The sequence below is a fragment of the Protomyctophum bolini genome (assembly GCF_963924005.1).
Source record: "Protomyctophum bolini genome assembly, chromosome: 2".
Lineage (NCBI taxonomy): Eukaryota > Metazoa > Chordata > Actinopteri > Myctophiformes > Myctophidae > Protomyctophum > Protomyctophum bolini.
In genome coordinates this window covers 4963350-4979190 of record NC_137863.1, presented here as the reverse complement: position 1 = coordinate 4979190, position 15841 = coordinate 4963350, and the positions used below count along the sequence as shown (strand labels likewise).

Here is a 15841-nt window from a genome sequence, read left to right as displayed (position 1 = left end):
TATTTGAAGTTTCTGGAGAAAATGGCCGCAAAACCCTTGAAACTACAATGAAAGCAATGTCGCTGCTAATTCCTCGTTGACGTAAGCTCAGCTGAGCCGACTCGTAGTAACCACGAAACATTAAATATCAATAAAATAAAAAATAAAATAACATGTCAGTTTCTGTTGTGCGACGGGCAGATGCAGCCACCCGCCTTCCCGGAAATGTAGTCTCTGGGTTGTTTGACTCATTTCTATTTTGTTACTCTTTGGATATATTTTTCAAACACAGTTCTTATATTCAATGCAAATAAAAAGTACACAAACCTGTGGACTGGCGCCCTCTACTGACAGTGACGTCAGGCTGCATAGGCTCAACTTATGTAACTTGGATATCATTTTAGACATAGCACTCTATAGAGCGTCACAGTCCCACCCCCTTTCAGAACGACGAGTGGCCCAGGAAATTATTCTCCATTAATTTTCTCCATAGGCTTTAAAAAAAGTATTTATATAAAGACGGTTACACCGCGGACAAAGCCAACTCGGATCGTGACAAATCATGACAACAAACACAATATTTTGTGCCGATCAAATAATTAAATAATATAAAGAAGAATATAAAGGCAGGATACAAACTATTTGTTTTGTTTTTCTTCTTAGTAATTATTTGATCGGCCCAAAACATTGTAACTATTGTCATGATTTGTCACGATCCGAGTTGGCTTTGTCCGCGGTCTTTAAATAAATACTTTTTGAAAAGCCTATGGAGAAAATTAATGGAGAATAATTTCCTGGGCCACTCGTCGTTCTGAAAGGGGGCGGGACTGTGACGCTCTATAGTGTATACTGTATGTACAGTGTATTCATAGTGATTCATAGTTGCGAACGCAGTGAGCACTTACTATGAGACCTAGCAGATCATGTCTGTCCGTGTGTCCGTGTGTCTGTCCCGCTATCCAAATATGGAGTGTGTTGCATCAGCAATCACTCAGCTCCATATATGGGCACAAAAGGGGCCAGGTCCACTCAGCTCCATATATGGGCACAAAAGGGGCCAGGTCCACTCAGCTCCATATATGGGCACAAAAGGGGCCAGGTCCACATATACAGTAACAGCGGGACAGACACACAGACAGACAGACAGACAGACATGATCTGCAGGGTCTCAGCTGCTTTCGCTTCCCGCGTTTGCGCGTCTTACTGGTATAGTGTGATACGTATGATTCAAGATGACTATTTTGATGTATTTGATGTAGTACGATGTTTTTTGTTCTTGCTTACTGTAAATGTCTCTGGAATAAGAGCGATTTACTGCTAAATGCCTAAGTCTGCAAAATTGTAAATTGTGACATTTCATTGGTCTATCAGTATTACAGTATTAACAATGTTTCATTGGTCTACCAGTATGACAGTATTAAAACGGTAATGTTTCATTGGTCTACCAATATGACAGTATTAAAGTGGTGATTCTTCATTGGTCTACAGTATTAAAACGGTGATGTTTCATTGGTCTACAGTATTAAAACGGTAATGTTTCATTGGTCTACAGTATTAAAACGGTGATGTTTCATTGGTCTACAGTATTAAAACGGTGATGTTTCATTGGTCTACAGTATGACAGTATTAAAACGGTGATGTTTCATTGGTCTACAGTATTAAAACGGTGATGTTTCATTGGTCTACAGTATTAAAACGGTGATGTCTCATTGGTCTACAGTATTAAAACGGTGATGTTTCATTGGTCTACCGGTGATGATTCATACCTGGTCGTGGAACAGAGCTCCGCCGAACGCCCAGACGGCGGCGAACACAAAGTAGAGCTCGTAGAGTTCCTTGGAGCTGTCGGGGGGGGTGTGGTCCGGGGTCAGGAGACACTCCAACAGGTGACACAGCGTCTGGACCAGGCTCTGCTCCGTCACCGGGATGATCTTCTTAAACCTGGGGTCAGAGGGCAAGAGGTCAGGACAATCAGGTGACACAGTGTCTGGACCAGGCTCTGCTCCGTCACCGGGATGATCTTCTTAAACCTGGGGTCAGAGGGCAAGAGGTCAGGACAATCACCTTATTATCGATGATTACTGATGGTGTTTTATTTGAATGTGGTGTCTTTTTACCCTGCTTTCTAAAACGGTCAGTCCCGATACTTGATTCCGATTGGCTGGTTTCTGATTAGACCACGTAGTAAATGTCATGATAATCTACACCTTAAATCAGTTTATATCGATCCCAGGTGCGTTACAGTGATCCAGCGTATCTGTAGAAGGGAAGCGCTTGATTTCCATACAAACCCTCATGGCCGTGTGGGCTTCTAAGCACCGTGCGCACCACATAGCATGGCGAGTGACTCCCACCCGGGTGGCGCTTGAAGATACACAAGTGCCCCCTATTCACTCGTCACTCTGAACAGCTGTTCGCTAAGTCGCTAGGCTAGCTGTTTTGACGCGATGTTCACAGACATATCAGCTAAATCTAGTAGGGCTCTAGTAGTGCTCTAGTAGTGCTCTAGTAGGGCTCTAGTAGGGCTCTAGTAGGGCTCTAGTAGTGCTCTAGTAGTGCTCTAGTAGTGCTCTAGTAGGGCTCTAGTAGTGCTCTAGTAGTGCTCTAGTAGGGCTCTAGTAGTGCTCTAGTAGTGCTCTAGTAGGGCTCTAGTAGGGCTCTAGTCGGCCGTTAAGCAGACCTTGATTTGAGGCTGTCCAGGCACGAGGGGAGGTACTTGTCGAACAGGATGATCAGGTTGGCCTTCTCCGATTGGACCTCCCTGCTGTCAATCCAGCTGGACACGGGCGGGTTCCAGCCGAGGTCTCCCGGGTTTATGTACAGGATGCCTGGAGGGACAAACAGTACGGTCAGTTTATGTACAGGACAGGGTGCCTGGAGGGACAAACGGTACGGTCAGTTAATGTACAGGATGCCTGGAGGGACAAACAGTACGGTCAGTTTATGTACAGGACAGGGTGCCTGGAGGGACAAACAGTACGGTCAGTTAATGTACAGGACAGGATGCCTGGAGGGACAAACAGTACGGTCAGTTAATGTACAGGACAGGATGCCTGGAGGGACAAACAGTACGGTCAGTTAATGTACAGGATGCCTGGAGGGACAAACAGTACGGTCAGTTTATGTACAGGACAGGGTGCCTGGAGGGACAAACAGTACGGTCAGTTAATGTACAGGACAGGATGCCTGGAGGGACAAACAGTACGGTCAGTTAATGTACAGGACAGGATGCCTGGAGGGACAAACAGTACGGTCAGTTAATGTACAGGATGCCTGGAGGGACAAACAGTACGGTCAGTTTATGTACAGGACAGGGTGCCTGGAGGGACAAACAGTACGGTCAGTTAATGTACAGGACAGGATGCCTGGAGGGACAAACAGTACGGTCAGTTAATGTACAGGACAGGATGCCTGGAGGGACAAACAGTACGGTCAGTTAATGTACAGGATGCCTGGAGGGACAAACAGTACGGTCAGTTAATGTACAGGACAGGGTGCCTGGAGGGACAAACAGTACGGTCAGTTAATGTACAGGACACGATGCCTGGAGGGACAAACAGTACGGTCAGTTAATGTACAGGACAGGGTGCCTGGAGGGACAAACAGTACGGTCAGTTAATGTACAGGACAGGATGCCTGGAGGGACAAACAGTACGGTCAGTTAATGTACAGGATGCCTGGAGGGACAAACAGTACGGTCAGTTAATGTACAGGACAGGATGCCTGGAGGGACAAACAGTACGGTCAGTTAATGTACAGGACAGGGTGCCTGGAGGGACAAACAGTACGGTCAGTTAATGTACAGGACAGGATGCCTGGAGGGACAAACAGTACGGTCAGTTAATGTACAGGACAGGGTGCCTGGAGGGACAAACAGTACGGTCAGTTAATGTACAGGACAGGGTGCCTGGAGGGACAAACAGTACGGTCAGTTAATGTACAGGACAGGATGCCTGGAGGGACAAACGGTACCGCCTGACAATTTTCAAGTTTCAAAGTGGCCAACGTGGGACTCGGTTTTCAACCGAGAGAAAAAGCCCGCCTTCGACAAACGTCACCAGAGTCCAAGACCACCTGAATCGCCAGAAGCTATATCAATTCAGAGGCTGGAGCTAGCTATAGGGTGATTTTGATGTGTTTCAGTGGATTATATAGAGACAGGGCATTTTAATTAACTGTTACAAAACGGTGTCTAATAACAACATGGCTTCATATGACGTTAGTCATCTTAGACTATGGTATATACTAGGTATCCTTCAAAGATTTATTTATAGACTAGACTAGAGCAAGAAATGAATGAAGTGTCTGGTGCTGGGAGTCTGGTCCTGGACCTGGTGAGAGCAGGAGTGGACCTGGTGAGACGTACAGTAGGAGGGGCCCGGACAGGAGTCAACCCACAGAGCCTAGTCCTTCCATGCGCTAGTTGCTCTCACTCACAGTCCCGGCAGAGTAGTTTCGGTGCAACGGATCGTGTGGCCCTCATGGTCTTTCCCTAATGGTACTGATCGAGGGTATAGCAGCTACCGGGACGTAAGTCTGGACTTGATCACCCCGGCTGGGTCACCTGAGTGAGGGGGATGATGTTGCGAGACCCCGAAAGCTCTATGACCGTGGGATACATCACTGTGGATACGTCCCAGGTGGGTTCGAGCCATGGGGCATAAAAATGCCATCAGTGTGGCGGTACGGTACAGAGGTGGTCTTTACCTGCTCTGGAGACGGTGGCGGGCGTGGCCGTACGCAGGTGGCTGATCTCAAACAGCAGCCTCATGGTGGGGTTCAGAGGGATGCGCTCGTTGCTGGCCAGGGTCAGCACCTAACAGGTTAACGGGTTAGCATTGCATTGCATTGCATTGATTACTTTATTATTATTGACAGTATTAAGTCACAGTTATACTATAATAATTTCCGAAAAAGATAGCACAACAATCTTTTGGCAAGCTGGTCCAGTAGCAAATTGCAGACTATAGGTTATTTTTTATGTTGGTTTTGAAGGAGGGTTAGGGAGTCACACTTTATGATGTAACAGTAACGCATGTAACAGTAGAATGAATTCATCCCCATATGGGTCTGAGTCCCAAACCCCCGCCCCCACCCCCCCCACCTCTTTCTCCCCATACTGTACATGTTTTTCCCTTTTTTACATAATTATTATGATGATTTCCTGTTTTTTTATTTTTTTAAGTGTATATTTGTACGTCTTTAAATGTTCTGATGAATTGAAAAAGGTGGACCCTGTTGTAAACAAGTCTCAGTGCTTCATCATGGTGTCGTCCACAACGTAACAGTTTTTGTATTGACATTTTTAGAAGAAAAAAGTCCTTCTGCACACCTACAGTGTCTAATTCTGTAAGTAAAGACAGAGTGCGGGATCCTATTTTCTCTTTTTGTTTTTCCTGCATATTGTGAAATAAAACATTTAAATCAATCAATCCATAATTCAATCAATCAATAAATCGCGTTAGGTCTTTAACCCATTCTGAACGGGAACCCATTTTGGTGTTAGCATCATGTTATGCTTTAGCTATTGAAAAATAGCAGATCTACAAGCTCATACGAGCTTGTAGGTCTGCTATTTTTTGAAAAATCGAAGAACGACTGACATTTTTAGAATCTGATCTCAGGTCAGAATGGGTTAATCAGAACCAGTGTGTGTCCAGTGGAAACCTCGTATGAATCTGATCTCAGGTCAGAATGGGGTTAGGTCTTCCTCACCTTGTTGTCGTCCATCACGGTGTTCAGGGACTCGATCCACATGGGGTCGATGTCTCCGTCCAGGACGATCCACTTGGGTCCACCGTGAGCCACGTTGGCCAGCTCGCGCATTATCTTAGAGAACAGCCCTTTGGGGAGGAACAGAAACACAATGTGACACTTTTATATGTTTATATTTATACCGCTCTGGATCCTGGTTGATGACAGAGTATAGTCACGCGTTGCCAGACTGTTGCCTCTCGCAATGTTCAAATGCTTCCATCATACAGTCTGGAGCAACGGAAGCTCTATCATGAGTAAAATATTAATGCTTCCGTCATACAGTCTGGAGCAACGGAAGCTCTGATCATGAGTAAAATATTAATGCTTCCGTCATACAGTCTGGAGCAACGGAAGCTCTGATCATGAGTAAAATATAAATGCTTCCGTCATACAGTCTGGAGCAACGGAAGCTCTGATCATGAGTAAAATATGAATGCTTCCGTCATACAGTCTGGAGCAACGGAAGTTCTATCATGAGTAAAATATAAAGTGGAAGTGGAGCCTCCTTCCCCACATCCGTTTCGTCTTTACAGTTGCACAAATGTATCCTAATATAAATATAAATCATCTAAGCAATGAGCATATATATAGCTTGCTGTTTGGCAGAAATGGAAATAAAAATAATAATCTCTAAAGATATTTTAAAATCAGTTTTTTGTGAACGGAAATGACAAATAGATTACTCTGATTTCGGGAGGTGTAGTTCTAAACTATATCCATACAGCATTCAGAGACTAATGACACAGGAAGGAAGCGACCATGCACTCACCATCTCTCCACTCCCTGGTGGCCGGGTTGATGATGCCGAACAGCTGGTCGTTGGTGACGGCCTTGGGGTTGAGGTCGGTCCAGACGGGCCGGCGCTTCATGTTCTGGTAGGTTCTGTAGAGCGCACGCATCACCTGGCTCTTCCCGGTCCCTGCATTACCCACCACGAACACCGAGTGGCGCACCGCCAGCAGCTCCTCCAGCTGTACCACCTGGCAGTGGAAGAGAGAGATTCATTTTCATTTACGAATTACCATCATAATAAATCATATATTACATGATCCTCACATTTCTGAATAATGATAGCTCGATAACCGATACCCGAAGAAATCTGAGGACAATTAAGCTTATAGTACCCGTTATCAATAAGCTATCAAGCCTGTTATGGAGAATAGAGGCACATGGCGTCATGTTTAAACAATCAAGACAAGAGGAGATCACGTAATACATGTAATCATCCATGCTGGCACAAACATGTCCGTCTAAAAGTGTATTGATACCTGCCTACCAGCGCTGCCCGGGTAAACAAACGGCTGACGGTACACACATTAGTTTCTTTAATATAATTGTATTGGTAAAAAAAAAGGTCAATTGACTTCTGTCGGTTAGAAAAGTACTGTATTTGAACGCTCTAGTAAAAGATACTGGTTCTGTTCAGAATTTATTGTCTCTTGTCTTTCCACAAAATAAAATAAAATGCTCGATAGTGAACTCGATAAGAACCTGGCTCGATAAGCCTGATCGATAAGGTGCTCATTATCAATATATCAATAAAACAGCTCAATAACGGACCGCTGTCTAATCTAATTTTTTTCAGCCTATTCGGTTTCGGCCCAAATATATCACCGAATAGTGATAATAGTGATAATGAATGCATTCAAAAGTGCTGAATAAATGTTTTATGGACCCATAACAGTGATTATTATTTAAGTTAAGTTTTGCCATAATCAGGTATAATCATATTCTGGTATTCGGTTTTCGCCCAACTGTTTCCTATATTCGGTTTCAGCCAAGAACTTCCCTTTCGGTGCATCCCTAGATATGAGCACCCAAAAAAGTGGAATTGTTACACATCTCCAGTTCAGACCTTGAGTATAAAGTTGTCCTCTGCTTGCAGCTTCAGGTCCAGCACGGACTCCTTGACGTGCGCCTCGAAGTCCATGTCTCTCTTGCGGGGCACGTCCAGGGCGGGGAACAGGTCTCCGATCAGCCCCATGAACACGGGCATGTCGTCCGTGGCGATCTTGGGGACGTTGAAGTCTCGCAGGGCGCGCATCAGAACCTGGTCCTCCGCGCGGCCCGGGTCTCCCCTCTTCAGCGAGCCCGCCACCACCAGGACCGACTTGATGGCCCGCAGACCCCAGTCATAGTGGTCCTAAGAACACAGGACAGACTTAGTCATGGAGGTCCTAAAAGCACAGGAAAAAAAATAGATCCTACAACACAGGACAAACTTAGTCATAGAGGTCCTAAGAACACAGGACAGACTTAGTCACAGAGGTCCTAAGAACAAAGGACAGACTTAGTCATAAAGGTCCTAAAAACACAGGACAGACTTAGTCATAGAGGTCCTAAAACACAGGAAACCTGTTTACCTGTTTCGAAAGCAGTTCTTTACACAGCGTGTAGAGGGTGATGAACTTCCTGGCCAGGAGACGTGCGTCCAGGAAACCTTCGGCCACCAGCATGATCTCACAGATCAGCTCGAAGTCTGGGACCACCATGGCACACGGTCTGTAAGAGCCAATCAAAAGAGAGAGAGAGAGTGGTATGTAAGAGCCAATCGGAGGAGAGAGTTACCATGTGCCATCATGGTCTGTAACAACCAATCAGAAGAGAGAGGTACCATGGGCACATGGTTTGTAAGAGCCACTTGCGGCCCATAAAAATGTATCCGCAACCCGACCATTGGGTCGCGACCCATTGTTTGAGAACTTGGCCGCACACTCGTAGCCATGATGATGCTGTATATTTATTAGAATCCAACGTTTCAGCCTTTCGGCCTTCTTCAGGGAATAGTGCCGTTACAAACAGATTCAAACATCACAGCTAAAAATGACCCACTTTCAATAGGCTCTGATTGGTCACCCACAACTCTGGGGTGAGTGAAATGTAATTCAAATCAAGGAGTAGCGGAACCAAGGCTTTTTTCCCCCTTTTTGAGGGGCGCCCTATACTGTCCAGGTTTAATGTTTGTTTTTAGTTCAATGTTTGTTTTAAAAACGCCATCGACAATGAAGGGAAAATGTACGTCACACAAACATGAAATGCCATTAACAATAAAGATGTGTTATAATTAAATGTTTGTTTTGTCACCTTTTGTTTTACTGTACATCACCTAATCAACATGAGTTAGACTTTAATATATTAGCGGCGGCGACCCTCACTTCACACGGGTGTGATATATATATATATATATATTTTGCTGCGGCAGATTGGTCTGGTTTCCAGGCTAAGATAGATGATCCTGACCTGAACAGAGCTTTGAGGTTCTCGGGCAGCTCAGTGCGTCCTGACACTGACCTGAACAGAGCTTTGGATACGCTCGGTGTGTATCCAGGGTTACACTGACCTGAACAGAGCCTTGAGGTTCTGGCGCAGCTCGGTGCGTCCTGTGTAACCAGGGTTACACTGACCTGAACAGAGCTTTGGATACGCTCGGTGTGTATCCAGGGTTACACTGACCTGAACAGAGCCTTGAGGTTCTGTTACACTGACCTGAACAGAGCCTTGAGGTTCTGTTACACTGACCTGAACAGAGCTTTGGATACACTCGGTGCGTCTCCATGGTTACACTGACCTGAACAGAGCCTTGAGGTTCTCGGGCAGCTCGGTGCGTCTCCATGGTTACACTGACCTGAACAGAGCCTTGAGGTTCTGTTACACTGACCTGAACAGAGCCTTGAGGTTCTCGGGCAGCTCGGTGCGTCCGGCGTATCCAGGGTTCATGGTGATGAAGATCCCCACCGAGGGAACCAGGCTGACCTCCTCGCCCAGGAAGTTGAACCTCTGCTTCCTGTCCCGCACCGCGTCCTGGATGCTCTTCACCTGCAACGACGGCACAAAACTTTTATATTTAGAAAAAGAGACGTCTGTTGTCTCCCCGTGACCTCCAATGCGTCATGGGAGATGTAGATGAATGTCATAGAGTCTGGAACTACACCTCCTGAATGCTACAGTATATAGAGTCTGGAACTACACCTCCTGAATGCTACAGTATATAGAGTCTGGAACTACACATCCTGAATGCTACAGACTCTAAAGTATATAGAGGCTATATACTCCGAGAACGGACGCATCTCTGCGTCATTTCTGTTCAGGAAAATATATCGGATTGTACCTGAACAGCTACCACAGAAAGGACCTCCACGGAGATCCTGTTGAACTCATCGAAGCAGCCCCAGGCCCCAGTCTGGGCAAGACCCTTGTAGATGTTACCACACGACTGAGAGAGAGAGAGAGACATTATGTTACCACACGACTGAGAGAGAGAGAGAGACATTATGTTACCACACGACTGAGAGAGAGAGAGACATTATGTTACCACACGACTGAGAGAGAGAGAGACATTATGTTACCACACGACTGAGAGAGAGAGAGAGAGAGAGTGAGAGACATTATGTTACCACAGGACTGAGAGAGAGAGAGAGAGAGAGAGAGAACACACACACACACACCTTGTAGTCCATCTGCTCGGAGCAGTTGAACACATAGACCATGATGCATAGGGAGAGTACCTTGTAGTCCATCTGCTCGGAGCAGTAGACTACATAGACCATGATGCATAGGGAGAGTACCTTGTAGTCCATCTGCTCGGAGCAGTTGAACACATAGACCATGATGCATAGGGAGAGTACCTTGTAGTCCATCTGCTCGGAGCAGTAGACTACATAGACCATGATGCATAGGGAGAGTACCTTGTAGTCCATCTGCTCGGAGCAGTTGACTACATAGACCATGATGCATAGGGAGAGTACCTTGTAGTCCATCTGCTCGGAGCAGTTGACTACATAGACCATGATGCATAGGGAGAGTACCTTGTAGTCCATCTGCTCGGAGCAGTTGACTACATAGACCATGATGCATAGGGAGAGTACCTTGTAGTCCATCTGCTCGGAGCAGTTGACTACATAGACCATGATGCATAGGGAGAGTACCTTGTAGTCCATCTGCTCGGAGCAGTTGAACACATAGACCATGATGCATAGGGAGAGTACCTTGTAGTCCATCTGCTCGGAGCAGTAGACTACATAGACCATGATGCATAGGGAGAGTACCTTGTAGTCCATCTGCTCGGAGCAGTTGAACACATAGACCATGATGCATAGGGAGAGTACCTTGTAGTCCATCTGCTCGGAGCAGTTGAACACATAGACCATGATGCCGAGGGCCCGGCCCAGGTCCTTGGTGGTCTCGGTCTTCCCGGTGCCGGCTGGCCCGGCCGGAGCTCCGGACATGGTGAGGTGGAGAGACTGGGTGAGCGTGATGTAACATCTACACACGCGCGCGCGCACACACACACACACACACACACACACACACACACGGTCAGGTGGAGAGACTGGGTCAGCGTGATGCAGCATCTCCACACACTACTGGACAAACCTATCGGTCGGAGGAGTAATATGACCAGTCGAGGGGTGTTCCCCAGGTATAATGGACCTTGATAGTGTCACTGGTGGTACTCCCCTGGTTCCCATGCGGTACCAACCTTTTTCGTGGCACCACTTTATTCTATTGCCTTTGTTCCCCAGGTATAATGGACCTACTACGTACCTATCGGTTAGAGGAGTGTTCTCCAGGTATAATGGACCTACTACGTACCTATGGGTCAGAGGAGTGATGACCAGGTATAATGGACCTACTACGTACCTATGGGTCAGAGGAGTGATGACCAGGTATAATGGACCTACTAGGTACCTGTCGGTCAGAGGAGTGATGACCAGGTATAATGGACCTACTACGTACCTGTCGGTCAGAGGAGTGTTCTCCAGGTATAATGGACCTACTACGTACCTATGGGTCAGAGGAGTGATGACCAGGTATAATGGACCTACTACGTACCTATGGGTCAGAGGAGTGATGACCAGGTATAATGGACCTACTACGTACCTATCGGTTAGAGGAGTGTTCTCCAGGTATAATGGACCTACTACGTACCTATGGGTCAGAGGAGTGATGACCAGGTATAATGGACCTACTACGTACCTATGGGTCAGAGGAGTGATGACCAGGTATAATGGACCTACTAGGTACCTGTCGGTCAGAGGAGTGATGACCAGGTATAATGGACCTACTACGTACCTGTCGGTCAGAGGGGTGATGACCAGTCGAGGGGTGTTCCCCAGGTATTCGTAGGAGTAGAGGAACTGGGCGTCACAGATGTTGGCGTAGCAGTGCCTCTCCTTCTCGTCCCAGCGGTGTCTCAGCTGAGACAGCCACACGAACGCCTGGGAGTGCTCCACCTAGTGGCGATGTGACGAATGGATGGCCAGGTTGGATGAGGCACAAGTTAAAAGGCAAACATAGAGTAAATATGTGTCATTTTGGTTATTGATTAAATTGATTAGTTCGATTGACTGTTTGCAGCCCTAACCGGTACCATGGGTATGCAGCTTGTCAAAATTGTATTTTGATTACAATTTAGGCGTTTAGCGGAGCACTCTTAATCCAGAGCGATTTACAGTAAGCAAGAAAACACGAGGAAATGCATCAAATGCATGGAAAATGTATTCCAAGAACCTATCAGCAGTAGAAGATCAATAATCTGATTAAATTGATTAGTTCTATCGACTGTTGCGACCCTATAACCGGTACCATATGTTACAACTTGTCAATGTGATTAGTGTACATGTTGTTGGCGTGTGTGCGTGGTTGTGTTTGTGTGTACATGTTGGTGTGTGCTCATGTTATTGTGTGTGTGTGTGTGTGTGTGTGTGTGTGAGTGTGTGTGTGGTTGCGTTATTGTGTGTGTGGTCGTGTTACTGTGTGCGTGTGCGTGTGCGTGCGTGCGTGCGTGCATGCTTGCGTGCGTGCGTGCGTGCGTGCGTGCTTGCTTGCTTGCTTGCGTGCGTGCGTGCGTAGCGGTACCTTCTGGCTGATGACCTTTGACACCACGTCGCGGGCGTGCACGTCGATGGTGCAGAGGGTCATGACCTTCTGGCGGTCGCCCGGCGACAGCTGGCCAATCAGCATGGAGATGAGCGTGTTGAGCTGGGCCACCTGCTTCCTGTGGTAGTCCTTCATGGCGTTCTCTAGCCCCTCCTCCAGGCGGCCGAAGGCCACGCCCACGTCGTAGGTCCACCAGATCTGGGTGCAGGTCAGCGCCACCTGTGGGTTGATTTGGACAGCAACCTTTTTTAACCCATTCTGACATGAGATCAGATTCTGAAAATGTCTTCTACATCCTGACAGTTTACCATTCTGACCTGAGATCAGATTCTAAAAATGTCTTCTACATCCTGACAGTTTTGTGAAAAAGCTATGTTATGTCAGTCGTTCAAAAATAGCAGACCTACAAGCTCGTAGCGCGCCACTCGGTGGCGCGCTATGAGCTTGTAGGTCTGCTATTTTTCAATAGCTAAAGCATAACATAATGCTTACACCAAAAGGGGTTCCCGCGACAAAATGGGTTAAATTCAAGTCTCTTGAATATAGTTTCCATTTAGTTTTAGTCACGTGGAATGTTTTATTGTCACTGTCTAGTTTTGTTCGACTAAATATCATACGATTTTAGTCGACTAAATCTACAGTTAATTTAGTCGACTAAAATGTATTTTGGTGGGCCTTGCCCTTGATGCCGTCGTCATGACTGATTTTACACTCGCTGAAAATAGCAGATCTACAAGCTCACAACAGGCTTAAATCAGGCTTAAATAAAAAATGTTTGTCCAGTCAACCCCCCGTCCGCAACATGCGCAGTACCGCTTCCCTAAGATTCATAAGCTTTGTCAGCAGTTGTTTCACGCCAATCTAAAAATGTTACGTGCCTCTATCCAAAGGTTATCATCTGTAGCACGGTTCATCTGTCAGTATCGTTTCCTTTACATTTTGGAAACGATACTGCGAAAGGGGTTTCCGCCAGCAAATTTTCACTATGATACAGTACAACAAAGCAAGGTTACCTGAGCTGTTTAATATATAATATAATCTATAAATAGATATGAAGGGTGGTGCTTACCTGAGCTGGGTAGTCGAACAGCCACTGATCTCTGGGTTTGTCCTCATACGTGGTCACTGCCTCGCTCATCTGATGACGGACCGTCGACCGCATGCTGTCCAGGACCCGGTTCAACCACACCTCCACCTAAAACACAGAACCCACACCTTAAAAACACATCCACCTAAAGACACAGAACCCAAAGCAGGGGGTTCTGAACTTTTTTGGCCCAGGTAGGTATACCCCTTGGAGGGGAGAAATCTTTCCAAGTACCCCCTCATCGTCACAACACCGATAAGCATATGTATATATAATTATATTATTTATTATTCCTATTACATATTTACCTGTCCGGTGCAGTCACAGGGCTGGTATATATTTACCTGTCCGGTGCAGTCACAGGGCTGGTATATATTTACCTGTCCGGTGCAGTCACAGGGCTGGTATATATTTACCTGTCCGGTGCAGTCACAGGGCTGGTATATATGTACCTGTCCGGTGCAGTCACAGGGCTGGTATATATTTACCTGTCCGGTGCAGTCACAGGGCTGGTATATATTTACCTGTCCGGTGCAGTCACAGGGCTGGTATATATTTACCTGTCCGGTGCAGTCACAGGGCTGGTATATATTTACCTGTCCGGTGCAGTCACAGGGCTGGTCGAAGGTCACATACTCGTCCTCTTTACTGTACATGCCGAGGCCAGTCTTGGTAGGATTGCCTTCAGTGTCCGTTTCAAACTGCATCTTAGCCATGTTGTCAAACAGCTTGGACAGATGATTCTGAACCTGTACACACACACACACACACACACACACACACACACACACACACACACACACACACACACACACACACACACACACACACACACACACACACACACACACACACACACACACACACACACACACACACACACACACACACACACACACACACACACACACACACACACACACACACACACACACACACACACACACAATATGTTGTCAAACAGCTTGGACAGATGATTCTGAACCTGTACACACACAATATGTTTTCAAACAGCTTGGACAGATGATTCTGAACCTGTACAAACACACAATATGTTTGTCAAACAGCTTGGACAGATGATTCTGAACCTGTACACACATGACACAATATGTTGTCAAACAGCTTGGACAGATGATTCTGAACCTGTACACACACACAATATGTTGTCAAACAGCTTAGACAGATGATTCTGAACCTGTACACACACAATATGTTGTCAAACAGCTTGGACAGATGATTATGAACCTGTACACACACACAATATGTTGTCAAACAGCTTAGACAGATGATTCTGAACCTGTACACACACAATATGTTGTCAAACAGCTTGGACAGATGATTATGAACCTGTACACACACAATATGTTGTCAAACAGCTTGGACAGATGATTCTGAACCTGTACACACACAATATGTTGTCAAACAGCTTGGACAGATGATTCTGAACCTGTACAAACACACAATATGTTTGTCAAACAGCTTGGACAGATGATTCTGAACCTGTACACACATGACACAATATGTTGTCAAACAGCTTGGACAGATGATTCTGAACCTGTACACACACGATATTTTGTGAAACAGCTTAGACAGATGATTCTGAACCTGTACACACACAATATGTTGTCAAACAGCTTGGACAGATGATTCTGAACCTGTACAAACACACAATATGTTTGTCAAACAGCTTGGACAGATGATTCTGAACCTGTACACACATGACACAATATGTTGTCAAACAGCTTGGACAGATGATTCTGAACCTGTACACACACGATATTTTGTGAAACAGCTTAGACAGATGATTCTGAACCTGTACACACACACAATATGTTGTCAAACAGCTTAGACAGATGATTCTGAACCTGTACACACACAATATGTTGTCAAACAGCTTGGACAGATGATTATGAACCTGTACACACACAATATGTTGTCAAACAGCTTGGACAGATGATTCTGAACCTGTACACACACAATATGTTGTCAAACAGCTTGGACAGATGATTCTGAACCTGTACAAACACACAATATGTTTGTCAAACAGCTTGGACAGATGATTCTGAACCTGTACACACATGACACAATATGTTGTCAAACAGCTTGGACAGATGATTCTGAACCTGTACACACACGATA

General features: G+C 45.9%; 1 protein-coding gene across 1 annotated transcript in view; it reads right to left on the bottom strand.

The window, feature by feature from the left end:
* The window catches only part of dnah9 (dynein, axonemal, heavy chain 9), a 110063-nt gene that overhangs the window by 83352 nt on the left and 10870 nt on the right, over nt 1-15841 (bottom strand). Inside the window, exons 12-25 of the mRNA XM_080788665.1 lie at nt 14299-14451; nt 13685-13810; nt 12595-12834; nt 11809-11969; nt 10842-10998; nt 9845-9949; nt 9395-9552; nt 8100-8238; nt 7592-7879; nt 6506-6716; nt 5695-5822; nt 4687-4795; nt 2660-2807; nt 1746-1920 (exon numbers count right to left, since the gene is read on the bottom strand). Coding sequence (XP_080644791.1) covers nt 1746-1920; nt 2660-2807; nt 4687-4795; nt 5695-5822; nt 6506-6716; nt 7592-7879; nt 8100-8238; nt 9395-9552; nt 9845-9949; nt 10842-10998; nt 11809-11969; nt 12595-12834; nt 13685-13810; nt 14299-14451 — 2298 coding nt within the window. The remainder of the gene's footprint in view (nt 1-1745; nt 1921-2659; nt 2808-4686; nt 4796-5694; nt 5823-6505; nt 6717-7591; nt 7880-8099; nt 8239-9394; nt 9553-9844; nt 9950-10841; nt 10999-11808; nt 11970-12594; nt 12835-13684; nt 13811-14298; nt 14452-15841) is intronic.